This window comes from Actinia tenebrosa, unplaced genomic scaffold (genome assembly GCF_029948245.1).
Source record: "Actinia tenebrosa isolate PJP-AT-01 unplaced genomic scaffold, QUT_ActTen_1.0 PGA_scaffold11__36_contigs__length_13525064, whole genome shotgun sequence".
In the NCBI taxonomy this organism is placed as follows: domain Eukaryota; kingdom Metazoa; phylum Cnidaria; class Anthozoa; order Actiniaria; family Actiniidae; genus Actinia; species Actinia tenebrosa.
Window position 1 is genome coordinate 4,967,316 of NW_028292571.1, and position 18,309 is coordinate 4,985,624.

An 18,309-nucleotide genomic window follows, 5' to 3' on the forward strand; every position below is an offset into this window, starting at 1 on the left:
GCGAAAAACCAATTTCAGCGTGAAAATCGGAGACACAGGGCCCGTCCACACGCATCCGGAAATTTTGGCATCCGCATTTTTTTTTTTTTTTTTTTTTTTTTTTTTTTTTTTTTTTTTGCGGATACGAAAATGTTCGCGTCCACACGCAGCCTATTCGAATCGTTTTCGAATCGTTTTCACTGTCCACACGTATCGCCGGAAATTTCTTGATCCGCCCTGATGCACGCTAGCGTTTAGTCCCTTTCGAAAATTTGCGGATACAACCATCCACACCTATCCGTATTAGGAGCGCATTCAAAAATTTCCACTCTGGAGACCGTTTTCGAAAATTTCCGGATACGGATACAAAAATTTGCGGACACGCGTGGACGTAACATGTATCCGCAAAAAAAATTTTCCGGACACAAAAATTTCCGGATACGTGTGGACGGGGCCACAGAGTTCGCATGTTAGTGAAAATTGCAGTAACATGTGCTACTGACGCTTATTTACGAAAACGAACCTTTAATTTCATTCGAATTTTAAGGCCCCGTCCACATGTATCCGAAAATTTTTGTATCCGCAAATTATTTTTTGCGGATACGAAAATGTTTGCGTCCACACGCAGCGTATTCGAATCGTTTTCACCGTCCACACGTGTCCGTTTTCGTAGAATTTGCGGATACGGTCACAAAAAAACAATTGCGGATACAAAAATTTCCGGATACGTGTGGACGGGGCCGAAGTCATTGCAAACAAAGGGAGCCCAATTTAAATAAAACTGAAAGGTGAAATAAAATATATCGGCGATCGAAGAAAATCGATTTCAATACATATTCTATTCGAGGTCAAGATAATGTTCTCTGTTTTACGAACGAGTGAAAAATCCATTAAAAAATGCGCGCACTAGAACTTTTTTCTCGCGTGCGTTGGTGTTTCTATATATGTATATTCTCTATAATATCCTATGTCGTCAAATGTACGAATCTTCTTACCATGAGTCAACAATGGGGGAGGGTACGGGGGTTATATTTTTCTCTACTTCGAATTTGAGTACACCACAGTTAGCCCAAGCAAAAGTTGTGAAATCGTACACTGATAAAGAATGCATGAAATTTCGTTAAAAATCTATCTAGCATTATGGTGCGAATTTTCAGTCTTTGGTAACTTTAAAGGTTTATTTCTTTTTGTACTGTGATTATCAACCAATAGTTTTTAATTCGTTTCAACAATCGGTATAATTAATAATATTTGAACTTTAATTTACTAAATTTTTACTGCGATTCCCAGTCACACGCGACCAACCAGACATTCATCACAAACGAAAAATTGAATTTGGGTGGACGTCAATCAAAAGGGTTTCTATCGTTTCTATTGGTTTCTACACCAGGACTGATGTGAATACTCACGTGAACAGGTGCAAATGTGAAAAAATCGTTGTCTTTATCTCATGCTTCTTGTCGATGTGAATTTCTCACTCTGGATATATTTAGGATAAGTCAATACTGATAGTTTGCAGTTAAACGTTTGAAATTCGGAGTCCGAGTCCTTAGACATGTTTAAGAAACCCTTTTGATTGACGTCCACCAAAACTCAATTTTTCTTTTGTGATTTTGGTCTCACTTGGTCGCGTGTCACTGGGAATAGCAGTAATACCAAAATGTTGATGTATTTTTACAATTATATTTTCGATTGATGATTTCTGTTTTTGATGATTTCTCAGTGTGTTTTTTTATACACCTACTTGCAAGAACGTTGACATACGAATATAGAACATTAGTGATTTAGTGGGATAGGAATTATATTAAAAAACAAAAGAAGATCACTGAAGCTGAACTTTTTCTTTTGTCTTTTAATGTATTCCTTTCTCACTAAATTACTAATGTTCTAATATCGTATGACAACGTTCTTGCAAGTGGGTGTATCTAGATATGTTAAATGACGTGTTGTTATAATCAGAAAAATAAGTGCTTATGGCCATTCATGAAATCTAATTTAAAAAATCAATCAACGATTTTTAGGCTAGAGTAATTGATTTTTTTGTCATTAGATCTTCGTACTTTTTATTTCTCCGCCCACTCGCTATAAGTACTATCTGATGACCAATGTTATTGCCCGAGCTAAAAATAAATTGAAATATTAACTTTGGCTTTCACTGAAATTTTTGTTGTTGTGCGAAGAATTAAGAGTCTGCCTTTTGCTCGTTACGAGAGAATAAGCTTTTATCTGGTATTTCTAAATCAGTACATATAAATGTAATGATAGAGACCCTTTTTTAACACCTTGGACAATTATTCACATGTCTCTATCATTGCAAGCTCTTCGTCTCGCTTCCATGCAAAGGCACGGCTACCTTTCAAGATGGCGCAGGGGACTGTGAAGGGTTATAAAGCGCAAATTAGCATTAAATGTTCAACTGCGCTGTTTACAAAAAGAATATAGGCAAAATTAATAGAGGATATTACATGGGTGCGCGGAGATACGAAATTTATCTTCGAGTGTTGAAAAGATCTCTCACAAGTGAGCGCAGCGAACGAGTGAGAGATTTTCAACACGAGAAGATAAATTTATCTCCAAGCGCCCATGTAATATTCTGTTTATTATATAATTATCAATGAAAGTATGTTTTGGCTTTTTCAGGCAATTCTTTCCGTGTATTTTTGAATAGCCATCGCAATGGTATTACCTTCACACGTGAAAATAACATGTTCAATTTTTCGAAATAGAGAAAAATAGATATTTCATTGGTAATTATATATTAAAAAATTATATTCATTCATTTTTCATTCTACTGATTTACTGCAGTGAAAGGATTCCATTTTACTTAAACTAGGTTTAATTTTAAGGTTTTTTTTAAAGTTTTTCAATTAAAGAAATTTCTCTCATTTATTCTAGCTAGGCGCAACGACAATGGTATTCTATTATTAAGTTATCTAGGTATAAAGTTTTAAAATATGTTGGGGATCGCGCTTTGTAACAAGCTGCATCAAAATTGTGGAGCCATCTGCCTATATAAATATTTTTCCATCCATCCATCCATCCATTCATCCATCATTCTTTCTCTCCTGTTTTCTTGCCTTTCTTCCTCCCTCCCTCCCTCCCTCCCTTTCTACTTGTGTTCCATGAACAACCAAGATAAATAAAAATCCTTATTCTTCATTTAATTTTTTTTATTAGATATTCCATTGGATAGAACATATTTCCATCTGACACAGATCTACATCTACCACTTTGTGGGGTGAATTACAATACCGCTTACTAAAAAAATACCATATATATACGGCATACACATAACAAATATGATAATACTATAATACTATTACTTACCAATAATCTAACTACATTCAATAATGTAACAATATATCATCAACTTCTTATATCTTATATTATTTCATAGATTTAAATTTTTTTGAATAAGTTATATAATATTTTATAGGTTTGTCTTTTGTGAATAAATGCCTTAAATGTTAAAAATTCAATTGATTCAATTAGCTAATCATAACTAAAAGACTTCCATATATAAACCTATTTTGCTGAATTTAAATATTTTCTAGCTAATTAAATAAATATACTATATTTTAAATGCTTTGAAGAGAGAAACATTTTCATTAAGGAATTATATTTTTTAGTGAAAATTAATTGAATTTGAAACACGTTTTTATGTTTCTTTGTGCAATTTAAAAATTCTTTATTTAATACTCCTTATATAACTACCGGGATAAATTACTTTTCAAAATCGGCCTAATATATTGTAAAGTTGTTTGATGTTTAGAATAATCAATATCTGATTATCCAGAGTTCCTTTCGGTCGTTCTCGTTTCTAGAGCCCACGTTTCTTTTGGTCTGAGGCCAACAACTTTAGATTTGGGCGAACCCTACGGAACAGAACTGAATTCATTGGTTCTAAATTTTGCTGGCTTAGCCAATCAAAATACAGTTATGTTTCTTCAGAACTCTTCGTTTCTCGGAGGCGATCAAAAAGCATTTTGGTTCACAAATTTCAACACATGCATAATTTTGTATAATAATTTTGATTTTCGTTTAGAATTTTTCTCTCTATATAGATATATATATTTAATTTCTCGAGTGATATGATTTATTAATTATCTATTAATTACGTTTTCAAAATAAATATATTCTTCTTATACGTATACAAATTAATATTCTAGTTTAGAATCTTCTAGCTTTGTTTTTTAGCCAGCTAAAAGTACTAAAAAATACTTGCTCAACAAATATGAATTCACTCACGGAATTATTTACTTAGTGAGTCTTACAACTGTGAATTGTGCCGATTTATGGGTTCCCTTCGTTCGAGATCCTTTCTTGGTTTCTCCATTGTCACGCAAAGCCACGTACATTTTCTTTTGAGATTTGCTAAGATGAGTCGCAGAGGAAAATGTGTTAAAACCTAATGGTCCCTGGTACTGATTGAATAAAGTATCATTATTAAGCTGGCTCTGTAACAAAAAAAGAAAGAAAAAAATAACGTTAAAACCTCGTCTACCTTCACACCGAAAATACACATTTTTCGAATTGTCATTAGGACATTTGTCCAGTAATAAAAGTACTCTTTTGGAATTCAAAAACTAGGCCGTTAAAAGAACTGTCATGCCTTTACACCACTTTTTGTAAAGAAATACTTATATTTACAAATTATTTACTTTTGCCATAAATTTTGATATAATATTTACTTAAGCATAAAACACATCTCATTTTCATTATGCAGCTACATCCTTTTGTGGTTGAAGGAAGTATATTTAGAGAATATTATAAATTATAAAGTAGTTGAGCACAAACATCTTTTCAATAGTGAAAACTAGTATTTGTTTTGGCTACCACCCAACATACGATAGAAGTATCTCTACTGTCTCGCTCATTCAGTTGTATGACCAGCTGGAGCGGAACTTTTAACGGAATAAAGAGAGAGGCGTTGTTTACGGAAGTAAAGTCTCTTACCGTTGAGTATAGCCGTCCTTTGGCATCCATTGCAAGATATTTCTTCACTTTTATGCCATAAATTCGAAGTAAGCTTTTACCAACGACTTCTAGTCGAAGAACAGCTGTGACAAAAAGAAATTACACTAAGTTTATGTTCTGTTTTATGTAGGGAAATTACAGTTAATTGACTGTCAAAAATGATTTACTGCAAGAAGTATTGAATACTTGCAATGTTCATACCAATTTTCCATTCCCATAGGACAGAAGTATCTAGAATTTTAGAATTTTCCATTCTAAGTCCTATTATATTTTAATACCACATTTATAGAATCGCACCTCATTTTGTCAAATAGATAAACAACACTATCTTGCGAATCGCAAGAGTTAAAAAAATTGAACAAGAAAAAGGAAATCGAAAAAGATTCTGGTAGTTATGGTATCAAGATGTATAATAAGGCGAAGACAGAATTATAGTACATGTGTCGTCGCGTATATAAGTCGGTTAAACACACCTGCAATGCACCAACATCATGTACACACATTTTTATCGGTAATCAATTAATCAAACTATAAATCCAAACTGAAATGTGTTTCGTATAACAAATACAACAGGTTTCAAGTCAAATAAAACAGGTTGAAACTTCCAACCACGTTTTTTTCGCACTAAATTTGCCAACATTTGAATTGATAATACTTTTTTAGGAAGCTTATGCAGCTTTTCCAGCCATTCGATTTGGTACTTTCAATAAGTTTTATTAAGAAAAATTGTTTTGCAAATGGAAAATCTAGTTGGTAATAGTTTGGAAAAAGAAAAGATATAGGGACTCGCTTTCGAAAATTTCAATGCAACATCAGGATATTATACACGTGCGGCAGGCTAAGAGAAAAGTCGACTTACCATTTGGACTATTATAGGTAGTTCCTTTAACACTGCCGTCGTCTTTAATCGCTAAGAACCATCCATATTTGCTTTGTAATCTAGCATTTATCCTAACAGTAGTCCTAATCGCTTGCCTTTTTGGTCTGTCCCTGAATACAATGGAGTCTAGCAATTCCTCTTCGAATGAATTTGGTCTACGAATTAGATCTTCGATGTTCCCCCTTCCTCTAGTACTTGGTCTGGCATGACAATTCCATGCAAATATTGCAACTAGGATAAAAAGTAATGCCTGCAAAAGCAAAGTACATTAAAGATTAGTCAGTTAGTAGATCTAAGAGCGAAACCGAAGCAGTTAGCCATATTGGGTTTGCCGGTTCGTCTTGTACCTCTAAAGACACAACACCCATTTTACGATGTTGTGGTCAGAAACTGCTTTCCCCTGATATATGTCTGCTCGGAATGATAAAACGATCTAGTGAGCGTCGTTTATATAGCTTCAAACTACGAGAGAAACACCTACTTATAAATATTGGTGATTACCCCCTTATCAAATGAGATATTTTATTCCTCGTTCTATAATTAATGAAAACCCTTAATTCAATTCTCCCACGCAAACGATCTCGTCGCTCTCTTATCGACTTCCGCATCAAGATCGCCTGCACTGTTAAAATATGGTGACTTCGATATGCCTTATTCAAACAGCTAGGAGGGCCAAATACTTGAATGCATCCAGATGCAACTTTACTGAGCTTCCGCGTTCAATTGACGGAAACCAGTCGCGATAAAATAATTAGGGAAGACCCCTTGTCAACCCTAATTGTAATTCACTTTACCACACAGGGAAAACCCCGAGTTCTTATTCTTAAACCTTTATGATATCCCAGGCTCTCTCTGATTTGGTTGATCAGCCAATCATAATTCAAGAGAAATTTTGCAAAAGGACTAAAAGAGTAAAAAAGTCTTTGGGATCAAATTTTTTGGATTTAAAAATATTTTTCTATGTAACGACAAAATTAGGATAAGGTTCATAGCACAAAGCCGAAACTCCAAATACGGAATAATAAGTTTATGTTCTAGGATAAATAAGAATTATTTTGGTTGAGTCAGCGATAAAAATCAACCTGTCTTGCAGAAAATGCACCTCTAAACAAAATATGCAGGTTTTACTCTAAATCTCAAAACTACTTTCGTGTTTTGCCCACAAAAAATCTAAACTATTTAAACAACTTGAAAACTTTCTAGTAGCATGACAGCCTAGTAATAGTTCTAGGTCGGGATCCTAAATTCGCGTACAATCTAGATTACGGATAATATTTTCTGACAATTAACTAATTATTTCCTCGTGTTTTCAACAAATTCATCACAGATTTTAATCTTTGATTTACTTCACTATTTACTTAAAAAATTTTCTGAGAGTTTCACTTACCATCATTGAAGTTGTCTTATGCATTCTTGGTAAATAAGTGAACGTTGATCCAACTACAGAATGAAATAATTTTCCAAACTATTCAATGATAATATCGAAAAAATCTATGATTCTCTTCTGTATTGAGTACGCCTTTTTCTTTCTTACAGCTAGTGTAGCTAGTGATTGGAGCTCTGATGGTGTTGTCCCAGTCGCAGGCTGGAATGTGTGTGCTCGAAGTAAACCCGCCATGTTTTTTTATAGACCCTGGTTGCCGAGGAGATAGTCCGAGGCAAATAAAGCAAAATTACGTCAGAAGTTAGGAAGTTAGAGAGAAATTCTCTGCACATATCGTCATATTATTGCTAGAAGGCCAATAATCTTTTAGCTATTTCGGGAAAACTAACGCCCCCCTCAATCCATGGTAGGCTTACCACGGCTGATAAAGAACAGGAGGCACACTAAATGACGTAAAATACAACCAAGAATTTGAGTGGATGCGGAATATTCTATGATTATGAAAGATTTTCTCTCATGGTCGAAATTGTTACTATTTATACCAGGGAATATTGCTATGTCAGTATAAGTATGTCTATGGTACTATAGCTGCAGGTCTACCTCGATAGGAAGCGATAATGTGCTAATAGCTGCAAGAACTTTAAGGGTTACTCATTCGGCACTACTACGAGGGCTTTTTATTCGTTATACTAAGTGATTTTGAAGTAATATGCTAAAAATGTGGTGTCTAGTCACTGAACTGTGAATAGAGCTATCAAAAAAACTATACACGAAAATTGGTCAGACTGCAGCAAAGTTCCCCAAGTACGTATACAGTTTTCTCTCATTTTCGTACATGATATTCAATATCGAGTCATTTACTGTACACTGTAGTATCTCGTTGAACAACCATTCATAGGTTGTTATCAAGTCGTTAACAATGGCACGAGACTGTGTTTGCTCAACAATTTGCATAAAGGAAAACCTTCAATGGTTCATTGGCTTTTGTTGTTCACCAAAGTCGCACTTACATAATTGATAATACATTTGACATCGATAAGATTAGGTAATAGTTTTCCACACCCATGCTCTTGAAAGCCCCGGGAATGTAGTTATAAAAGCGAATTAACAAATACATTTAAATTTACCTATACGCGGGCAGGAAGAGGAAATCCACGGTCTGCAAAATGATGTTCCGCGATTACAGAGGGCCTAAAAAACTCGTCGTGGCTGTATCCTTCCGATATCTGGATATCTTTGTCTTTCGTGCGAAAAACTATTCCTGACATTTTGGCTTGAAATTTCATCAGAAATTTTTTGCATTTCTGAGAAAATTTAAGTTTCCCAAATTGCTGAAATTTTAGTTTTTATATAATAATCAAATCTAGAATGTTCAACCGTGGCGATCTCTGTCGGTTGTCTTGCTATTGCAGCATTGTGACGACGACACTTCTGAAGGAAGTTGGCGTCTTATCTGGATACCGATAACGGTACAAAATAAAAGAGAATTCTTATCGGGCTGTATTAAACACGTGTGAAAATCCCATATAGATAAGATAAATAGTTCCAATGAGAAATGTAATTTGTTCTTCCTGTAAGGAAAGTGAGATTTTTTTAGTGTAAAAAGAAAGAGAAGTGTTTTTGGACTTTGTTGGTGGGAAGATATTTCCGGCTTGCTGACGAAAGCTGGTGACTATAAGATAGTTATTTAGAAAAGAAAGGAAGAAAAAAGGACAAAAGAGAGACAAAAAGACAAAACGATGAGAGAATAGAAGAGCAAAAAAGAGAAAAAGAAATCTTAACTGACACGACAAATGTTTCAAAAGTACAAAACACACCACGTAAATCATGAAAATGAACTCGCTTGGCAACTAAGTGACATCTTGTAATTTCGGAAAAACTTTTTCAATAACCTTTTCTAACTTGATTTCAAATATTCATAGGTACTCATTAAATGAATTCACACGTTTGAACATCTGTTAAAAAAGTCAAGGAATTCGAACTTAGGCACATTTAAAATGGCTTTTTCTTGGCGCGTTGGTGTCATAAAATTAGTCATGTTTTTATGTACTTAAGGCCAGTATCACGAAGACGATCTAAAATATTGAATTTATAGCCGTCCTTAGACGTTCTTAAACACTGACTCTTAGGTTGAAATGATGTTTTGGGTGTTATATAAAGATATTCGTTTTGTAATGCGTTGGTTTTATAGCCAATTACAGTGTTGACATTGCTTTAACTATAGGCTCATATACAAGTAAAAGTATAATATATCCGATATATATCTATGGGCAAAAGACTATCGCAGAATATTTCTCAATTAAAGTGTTTTGATATCAGTGTTTAATTTCTATTTTCATCGTTTACGGTAAAACTAAAGCAAAGTTTAACAAGACAAGAATAATATAAACTTGGTAAAGACTGCGACTGATATAAAAATGAAACTTGCACGGAGTAAAATTGAATTCTATATTCTAAGAATTCCCTTCTGTCATTCAAATTCTTTGTCTGTGTGTGTGCGTTTTTCGACCTAAATTAATTATACTTTTTTAATCATACTTTTAGAACAGAAAGTGCCGGAAATTTAAAACACAGGGGCAGGTGGATTTGATGGTTTGTAGTGTATCCCTGCCAGTCCGCGCGTGTTGAAAATATGTATACACAGACAGACAAAGCCCGTTTCCCGCCTCTAGCAACAAGAAACGAAAAGGAACAGATAGGATGCAGAGAAAGCTAGACTCAACAATAAACTAGACTAAATACCATTTGACGTCTCCTTCAATAGTGTTGTCTTCCTGTTTGCGACCAATTTTTGCCTTGTTTCAGGCCAAACAAAGATCACCATTTATAGCCTCTATGTACAAGTTAAAGTTTGAGTTTATCAATCTCTGCCGGCTTTCCTCCATCAGAAACTAAACCAAATAAATTCGTGTAAGAACAAATATATATATACTTTTATAGTACCATAAATATTTAGATTAATTACATTCAACAAACTAAGCAAATTACTTTAAGGGTTTGCCCAATAATTCAGTGAAGCTTAGAGGTTGGGCAAACGTTTCAAGCTGTTTGCCCAATGTTGCCCACATTCATCTGCCTCAAGCATTCTATCTCGCCAAAACTTGTTCTCATTCTTTCTGCTGACTTCATAAAAACGTTTGCCATAGTTCTATTCAGGTCTTTCAATATGTGGTCACGCTATCGAATTTTTTTTTCGTTTTATCAGAAAAAGAGTACGGTAAAATGGCTCATATAGATATTTGTCAAATTGTAAAGTTTCGTGAAGATTGTCAATAATCCAGAGAAATAATCGAAGCATGGAATTTTGAACCTTACAATTTTTAAAACTTGATAAGGGTAATTTTAGGTATACAATTTAGTAAGAAAACTAGTTGTAAAAGACAACGTTTCGCTGTCATCTCTTACACTTTGAACAAATTTTTTGAGTGCCTCCCAACAAACGTTTCTTTGTAAAATTTCATGTTAAATCATATCTCAAATAGTTTAGTGGAATGTTCACGAAACTTTGAAATTTTACTTATGACGATATGACAACTTTAAAATATCAACCACTTTTTCAATTCAAACAAATTTGAGTGCAGCTTGCCGTCACTTGAAAAACCACAATTACTTTTTTATTATATTGAGTTTGGCTCTATCTTTTGTAGCCTCTTAGTTATTTTAGGTGCATTAATCGTTCCCTCATTTTCTGTCAATCTTTCTCTTTAGTATGTTATTACATATATATGTAAGTGAAAGCAATAACAATTAATTAATTAAATACATAGAATAAAGTGAAAAGGAAAATTTGTGCCCAGAATGGGACTCGAGGCTGCATGTCGGTAAAAGAAAAACCATTTTATTTCGGATTATAAAAAAGGGAAACAAAGCAATTAAAGATTGGAATGAATTGTTAAATTTTACTAGAAGAACTATGATTCATAACACATAAATTAAAGTGCAAATGAACCATTCGACAATACTTTCAGTACTGATTCTACACGAAGTAAATAGTTGAATGGTAAAATATTTCTTGATTTGAGTGATGCATCTCTAAGTTATGAAGGTTTATACTTCCAATATGTTAATAAGTGTGACGTCTATTAAGGCTTAATTGATATACAAAATTGAACTGGTTCATAGGTACAGTATTTAAAAAGCATCATTATTTTACTCATGCTTTACATGAAAGCTATTTTAAATTTGTATTTTCGAAATGGCCAGCATTTAGTATTACTAGTTACAACAAAAACGCTCAAATACCTTACCTGACGTCAAAATCATTAACATACTGTAAGTATAAACCTTTATAACTTAGAGACGCATCACTCAAATCAAGAAATATTTTACCAATCAACTATTTACTTTATGTAGAACCAGTACTGAATGTATTGTTGAAGGGTTCATCTGCACTTTAAAGGACATTCTATAAGGGCTTTTTCTCTTTTTTAGTTATTGTAAAAATCTTAATAGGAAATAGATTCAATTCTATCGTCATTTTTCACACACATCCTTGCATTCTTGAAATGCTTTTTGACTTTCTGCTGGCACAATTCCGGAGGATTAAGAAAATGCCATAGTATCGTGGTAGAATCCTTCACGTCTACCACGTCCTACCCTGGGCTATGGAGCATGTTTCCTATTTTTTTATTCTTACGTTAGTCATCTGTGCAGACACACGGACTAGCTACCAGACTGAGTCTCCGTCCGACGTAAAATTCACTTCCGAAGATTAGTTATGGTCGGTTAGACTGAAACGATTGAATGAATGCAAGCAGAAACAGTTTTTAAAAATGATTTGAAACGATTTGATCGAAGAATTCTTCGTCATTTTGTTTCGGGGGGAAATCGGCTTGTCCTCGGCAGCTATCGTCATTTACAAGGTGATGTTGTCTGGGACCATTCGGGAAGAATTTTTTTGTTCATTCTTTTCAGTTTTCTAAACTAAAAAGCTAAACTAAATGAAGCTACTGAAAACTAATTTAGGATAGAGGCATTTCATAGCCCCACACTTCTGAAAAATATAATTAATTTTTAAGGATTTTAACATTATGGGTGTGGAAAAAATTGCCGACAATTTAAAATAAGAATTTAAGCTGCATATGAAAATATTTCTTCAATATTTCTTCTTTGGTGTGACAATGCAAGAACTTAAATGAACTTGACTGCATGAAAAATTTGAAACTTGCTCATAGCAAGCATGCTTTCTGACGTCTATGTAAAGTTTAATTTATTACAACATCTTTTGTACTGAACCGGCTTAGGGTAGCAAAATGCCTTAGTGCTAAATGCAAAACATAGGAGATCCATTTGTGTAAAAAGTAAAGTACGGTAGTCAATTGTGATCAGATATGCATGTTGCAGGATCTTCTTAGAGAAAACAAGTTATTAGCTTCAACATCGTTTTCGTCAGCCAATTGCTTATTTTACTTCTCGTCTGAATCCAGAAAATATTTTGGTTAAGATGAAATGTAGCTGTATCAGTAGTGGACTAGATAGATACCGTTGTTATTTTGGCGACAACAGCACTGGCCTTTTGTTTATTTATTAACAAAACTAAAGCTCGAACAATTTGAACGGGACACAAGCCGACAATAAAATTTAAAACTGCTGTGTCGATCGAGTCGTGGATTCTGTGGTATTTACAAGGGTCGGTTCTTTCTTGGTATAGCAAAAATAATTGTATTCTGGGTTAGGGCTTTTGTTTTGCAGGGTATTGATTGTTTAGCTCCTAATTCATTATCCATGGCTATTGTTTTGTTGTCTTCATGCTTCAGGTGCCTTGCAATATCAAGAAAGAGCCAAAGGGCTATTAAGAACCACGAATGACGCTGATTTGACCACATCCTTGTATCTATCTATAACACATGCTCTCAAGGATTCCAGTAACAACTTATAGTTCAAATACTGATTCTGATTAATTAAGCATCCATGCTCCCTTGGGCGATTGCTTGCACGTACTGGTCCAGCATCTGCCTGCTGTGAAGAAAACTACAATGACCTACTATGTAATATCAAATATTACAGTCTTAGGCTCGTGTCAAACTTCGAACTTCACATGAGTCGAACCTAATGACACCGGCAACAGGTTCGGTTCATGTGAAGTTCGATTTTTGACCTGAGCCTAAGCCAATAAATGTTGATAAAGTCATGTCAAATCCTTTAATAGAAATATAACGTTAGTGATTGCATGGTTGAGCAAGTGCCGGATTCTGCCTGCATACTAAGCCTCTAAAGAAAACCAGCGAGTATAGTCTATATTAAGCTTCTTAACGATCTCTTGAGTATGAAAAACGCGTACGTAGACGTTAGGTAACCGCGATTGTATCTAGACTATTCCGTTTGCGTTGATCGACGCATTTTGATTCGAATCTAAAAATACTTGCACGCGTACATATTCGACAACCCTTGGGTTTGGCTGATCAAGTTTTCGATTGGAATTAATTTGTCCACCTGACGTTTGTGGCTCAAAAATAAAGAAAAATACTTGTACGCATTGTCGACCCTTGTATGGGTTTGGCTACTACAGCTATTCAGGAGTCATGACGTTTATGACTCAAAAGATGCAGGAGGGGCTACCCATATGAAAAATAGACAAGACATCAATTTTATCTAATAACGTCCACCCACAATGTGGACTCAAAGATTGGTTTCTTTATTTGTGCATGCCCGCGCGTTTGAAGGAAGGGTGCCGGCCTCTTAATTGCATATAAGGGACAAAGAGGGTCAAATCTATCGCTTTAATTTTTTTCCATAGTGGAGTACATTAAACGTATGACTAGTCCTATAGTATCAAAGTCATCGAAATCTAAACTTAATGTAAACTGGGCCTAAGCGTCGCGGTAAATCTAATTGCCTTCGAAGGTCGAGCGCAGTTTTACGTTGAAGCTAGAAGAAGTATATACACCTATTTCATAAATCATTGTCGCACCAAAAGCCTCAAGCAACAAGCCAAGACTGCAGAGAACGCCGGTACTTTTAGCTGTAATTAGTTTCTTCATGGCGCATTTTTATTTCTTGACTTCACAAATTGCTCCAAGCAAGGCTGCTTGAGATCATGATAATTAGTGGAGAGCTATAGCCACTTGCATGAACCATGAATAAATCAATTATAATTAAAAGTACCGTTGTTCTCTCTCTGGAGCCTCTTCTTGTTACTTGAGGCTCTTGGTGCGACAACGATTTTAGAAATAGGTGTATACCAAAGTTAACGTATACCTTCTCCTGGCGCTAAGCAAAAGAGCTGATCATGATGTCTTATGTAGTAATTCTAGGCGTTTTCTTGGCTCCTGGCCTCAAATAGAGATTCGACGCGGCAAAAATTCGACGTCTTAACTAGACCTAAGTCTTAGTGGTGATCATGACAATTCTAAAAATAATAGGTAAATTTTAAAGGCATAATCAAGGCTTAGGTCATCCCTATGGCTTTCAAGCAACTGCACTGTCATTCAACAAAGTTCCAGTCACAATTCAAGCTTCTGTACCCGTTGGCTAACTTGATCGACTAACCTACAGTGCAACAAAATTTGATATCCATGATGCCAATATGTGAAATTATAAACTATAAGCCGTAGAGTGTATAACACGAAGCGAAATTTTGAAGAGCTCTCGAACTCGGGTCGGAAAAATGCAGCGAACTGGTGTCAAAATTAACTATTAGATATTTTTCAAACTTTTTTTTAGGAATTTAAAAATCTAAGCATTTTATATTAACCGATGGAGCTTTAAAATTTCAGAAAAATCGATCAAGTAAAATCAAAATACTCGAAAAGAAATACAAATAAGTTAGTTTAAAATAGCAATTTACCTGCATTACTAGTGCTTGAAAATCAAAATATAGCTACGCCTTCATTATCTACGATAAATTTGCTATGAGATGTATACAAATAATTATACTCGATATACGAGAAACAAGATTATTGCGAATTTAAAAAGTTGCAAAATCGTTTTGAATAATTTTGGAGATACTGAATATTACAACACCTCCCCCCCAAGAGAATAAATAACGACGCGCTATAGATCAGAGATCAGAGTAGAATTAAGATAGGATAGCTTTATTTAACCACAGTAAACTCATCAGAATTCTACAAAGAAATACTAGATAAATAAATCTTAAAATTAATACTTTTTTATATTACTAAATCGATACTATAATTTAAAACTTGCTAAATATATTAAATAATGTACTATAAAAAAATTAAAAACCTGCTTTTCACGAGTGCTGTGCAAATTAATGCTACTTCTAATAAATGATAAGCTTAATGTAACCTTGTCTCAATTTGCTTAGGGTGTTTGCCGTTCGCAGATCATTTGGCAGACTGTTCCATAGCACCGCACCACTGTACCCAAAACTGTTTTTACGGTTGTTAATGCAGGGCTTAGGCTGGCTAGTTTGTTCTCGGTGTTTCTCAGAGAATAGCTCGTTACGCTGCTACGATCTACAAACAAGGATCGCAAATACTGAATACTCGAGAGCAAGGTCATGTAGTGATTTGTAGATCATAACTGCTTTTTGAAATTTACGCTGTTAAAGCTTCATCATTTTATGGGTATTGACTAACTTATAACTTCATGGATTGTCGGCTATTTTGAAAAAAGAAACGTTTAAAGAGATTCCTTGTGTCTGTCCTTTAGACTCCAGTCAATACAATGACGTCAAAATGGAGACTGCAAAACCGGAAACCATTGATCCAGTCTAGAGCATGCAGCGTGGCAAGAACTTTCGCTGGCGTTCTGCTCAGAGTGCAACGAGGTTCAAGATGCACAGGAAATGAAATTACGCTAACTACTGAATTAGAGAGTTAAAAAAACAGAAAACTGGCCTCAACTAGCTAGCCATGAGTCGTTCGTGTATGACGAGATAACGTAAGGGTTTGATACACCTTGGTTTCTTGACTCTAGATTACACTTATTTCAATAAAGTTAGTCACCTGAAAAGCTACAAAGCTGAGACCGACAAGGATTATGGATAGATACATTTTACATGTTTCAACCGCTTGATAACTGTTGATGGACTTGAGATCTTCTACCAGTTACAAGTTAACCTCCTCTGAGCATCCTCAACTGCTGCAATTTGTGTCAAAAGCTTTACTTGCTGGATATAAAGCATTTCCCCATGATTCTCAGCGATCACAGCTTTCTAGGTTTTTGGTGACTAACTTTATTGAAATAAGTATATATGTCGATTTAAAAAAGAAAAAAACACGAAAAACGATGCATGACGAACTAAAAAGGTAAAGGTAAAGCTACTATATTTAACGTCGGTAGTTCCTTCAGTTGAAATTCAACTGCTATCAATGGAAGCCGAACTAGTCACTTATGTTTTACTTCGGCTAGGAATGAATTCTACAGTTATCTTGAAATTATTTCAAATGGCTTCCTAAATTAATTAGGGCTGTCCACGAGTTGCTCGGCAACTTTTACCGGATTTCGAGCAACTTTTTCAATTACGGGCAACTTTTTTTCTATATGAGCCTTTTTTTCCCCCGAGTTTTTCCTCGAGTTCTAGCAAATTATCAGACCCAATAACAGAATATAAGTTGTTTTCTTGTCGCTCAAAGTTTCAAAAATAGCTAATTTGTAAAATTTAAAAATGGGTTGCCTGTGGTAATCTATGCAAGCGATCAGAAAGTCAGCGGTTTTACTGTTAAAACAAAATGGCAAATGCATACTCAAGTGATTCTATTTATTTATTTATTAGTGACTTCCATGCAGATTACATAAATATTAAAAAAATACAAATTTTTTTAATAATAATGATAATGGGAATCCAAAAAAACGGATACGGGTAAACTACAAGAGGGGCAGAGCGAACGGACTCGTAGTCCCATCGAGGCTCGCCCCAATAAAACAAAGCAAAATAATAACTAAGTAGAAGTTGATAGGAAAAAATTCAATAAAGTGGTGTACAAAACACATATTAACAACAATGAAAGCTATTAACCGATCTACAATGAGGACATACAGATTTCCATGTCTGAATTCTAGAAGCGTCGAAAAAACAGGTGAACTTGTCTAAGTAGAGTTCATAGAGCATTTTCTTGAAAGAAGTTACAGAGGGAGCTTTACGTATATGAAGTGGAAGTGCATTCCACAAGATAACAATACGGTTAAAGAATGAGTCCCTAAGCAAGGAAATTGCTTGCACTTCTCGTACTCCCTGAGACTAATTAGACAAAACGGGATTGATATGATGTTATAATGGCCGTGAAAGCACTTAAAAACATTCGGAAGAAGAAGAAGCATAACAGATGCTTCGATAGTTATCAGTACACAACAGTAGTCAAGTAACATTGACATTTTGCATTAAGTTTTGAAAAAGACAAGAAAATATTGTATGTCTACAAAGTTATTAAAGTTATTAAAGCTGGAAATTTTATAGGTAATTTATCAATTTGTAGTAAAAAAAGATTTCGTGAAGTGTTTTGGCAAATTTTGAGCAACTTTTAGAGTTTGGGGCAACTTTTTGGCAAATTTTGAGCAACATTTTTGAGTTTTTGGAGCAACTTTTGTGGACAGCCCTAAAATCAATCACTATTATAACTGCTTTTTGATTAGTCGTGAGCAATGAGAAGCCATTTCAAAGTCACGCTATTTCGACCTGCTTGTCACAGCTAAACTATAAAACATTTTCCAAATTATTTTTGTAAATTTTCCTTCAGTTGTAAATTATCTGCCGGCTCATTTTTTCGGCTCATTTACCAGAAGCGTCCTTCTGTTCCGCAGCAGCAGCCGGAGCCGGAGAGGGTTCTTCAGCCGTGACCTTTGTTTGTCCAGCATACTTCTTCCTCAATTCTTCTGCTAGAGACGACTCGATCTTTTGGAATAACGGCTTGGGCTAAAAGCAAGGAAAAAACTGATTTAATGCGGAATGCAAGACGTAAAGGGTGTGCACATGAACCCTTCGGCTATACTTTCGTTACTAGTTTCAACCAGGAAGGTGTGTCTCTGTTTCAACTAATACACTCAAATACCTTACTTAATGTCACAGTCATTAACATTATTGAAAGTATAAACCTTCACTTAGGAGATGGTAAATACCTGGGCGAGAGGTGTAAGAGCTTTGAATTTTGCATTGATTTTATTTCGTGGGTGCCTTTCCAAAGAGATA

The 18,309-nt window shown here is 34.8% G+C and overlaps 2 protein-coding genes across 7 annotated transcripts in view; both read right to left on the reverse strand.

The window, feature by feature from the left end:
- Window positions 1-3,134: 3,134 nt before the first annotated feature.
- On the reverse strand, window positions 3,135-7,414 carry LOC116307799 (fibroblast growth factor 1-like). 2 transcript variants are annotated; one of them, XM_031718114.2, is made up of 4 exons: window positions 7,224-7,414; window positions 5,816-6,086; window positions 4,936-5,039; window positions 3,135-4,436 (listed from the first exon to the last, which is right to left on the reverse strand). In XM_031718114.2, the coding sequence occupies exons 1-4, from the start codon at window positions 7,245-7,247 to the stop codon at window positions 4,236-4,238; spliced, it is 600 nt and encodes a 199-aa protein (XP_031573974.1). In that variant the 5' UTR covers window positions 7,248-7,414; the 3' UTR covers window positions 3,135-4,235. The 2 variants fall into 2 exon arrangements, with proteins under 2 accessions (XP_031573974.1, XP_031573975.1); XM_031718115.2 differs by lacking the exon at window positions 7,224-7,414 and adding an exon at window positions 6,184-6,267.
- Window positions 7,415-16,433: 9,019 nt separating this feature from the next.
- Window positions 16,434-18,309, reverse strand: part of LOC116307821 (methionine--tRNA ligase, cytoplasmic) — a 28,933-nt gene continuing 27,057 nt past the window's right edge. For all 5 annotated transcript variants that reach the window (XM_089027670.1, XM_089027672.1, XM_089027671.1 and 2 more), the window contains exon 28: window positions 16,434-18,036. In XM_089027670.1, the coding sequence (XP_088883796.1) occupies window positions 17,893-18,036 (144 nt within the window). In that variant the 3' untranslated portion in view covers window positions 16,434-17,892. The remainder of the gene's footprint in view (window positions 18,037-18,309) is intronic.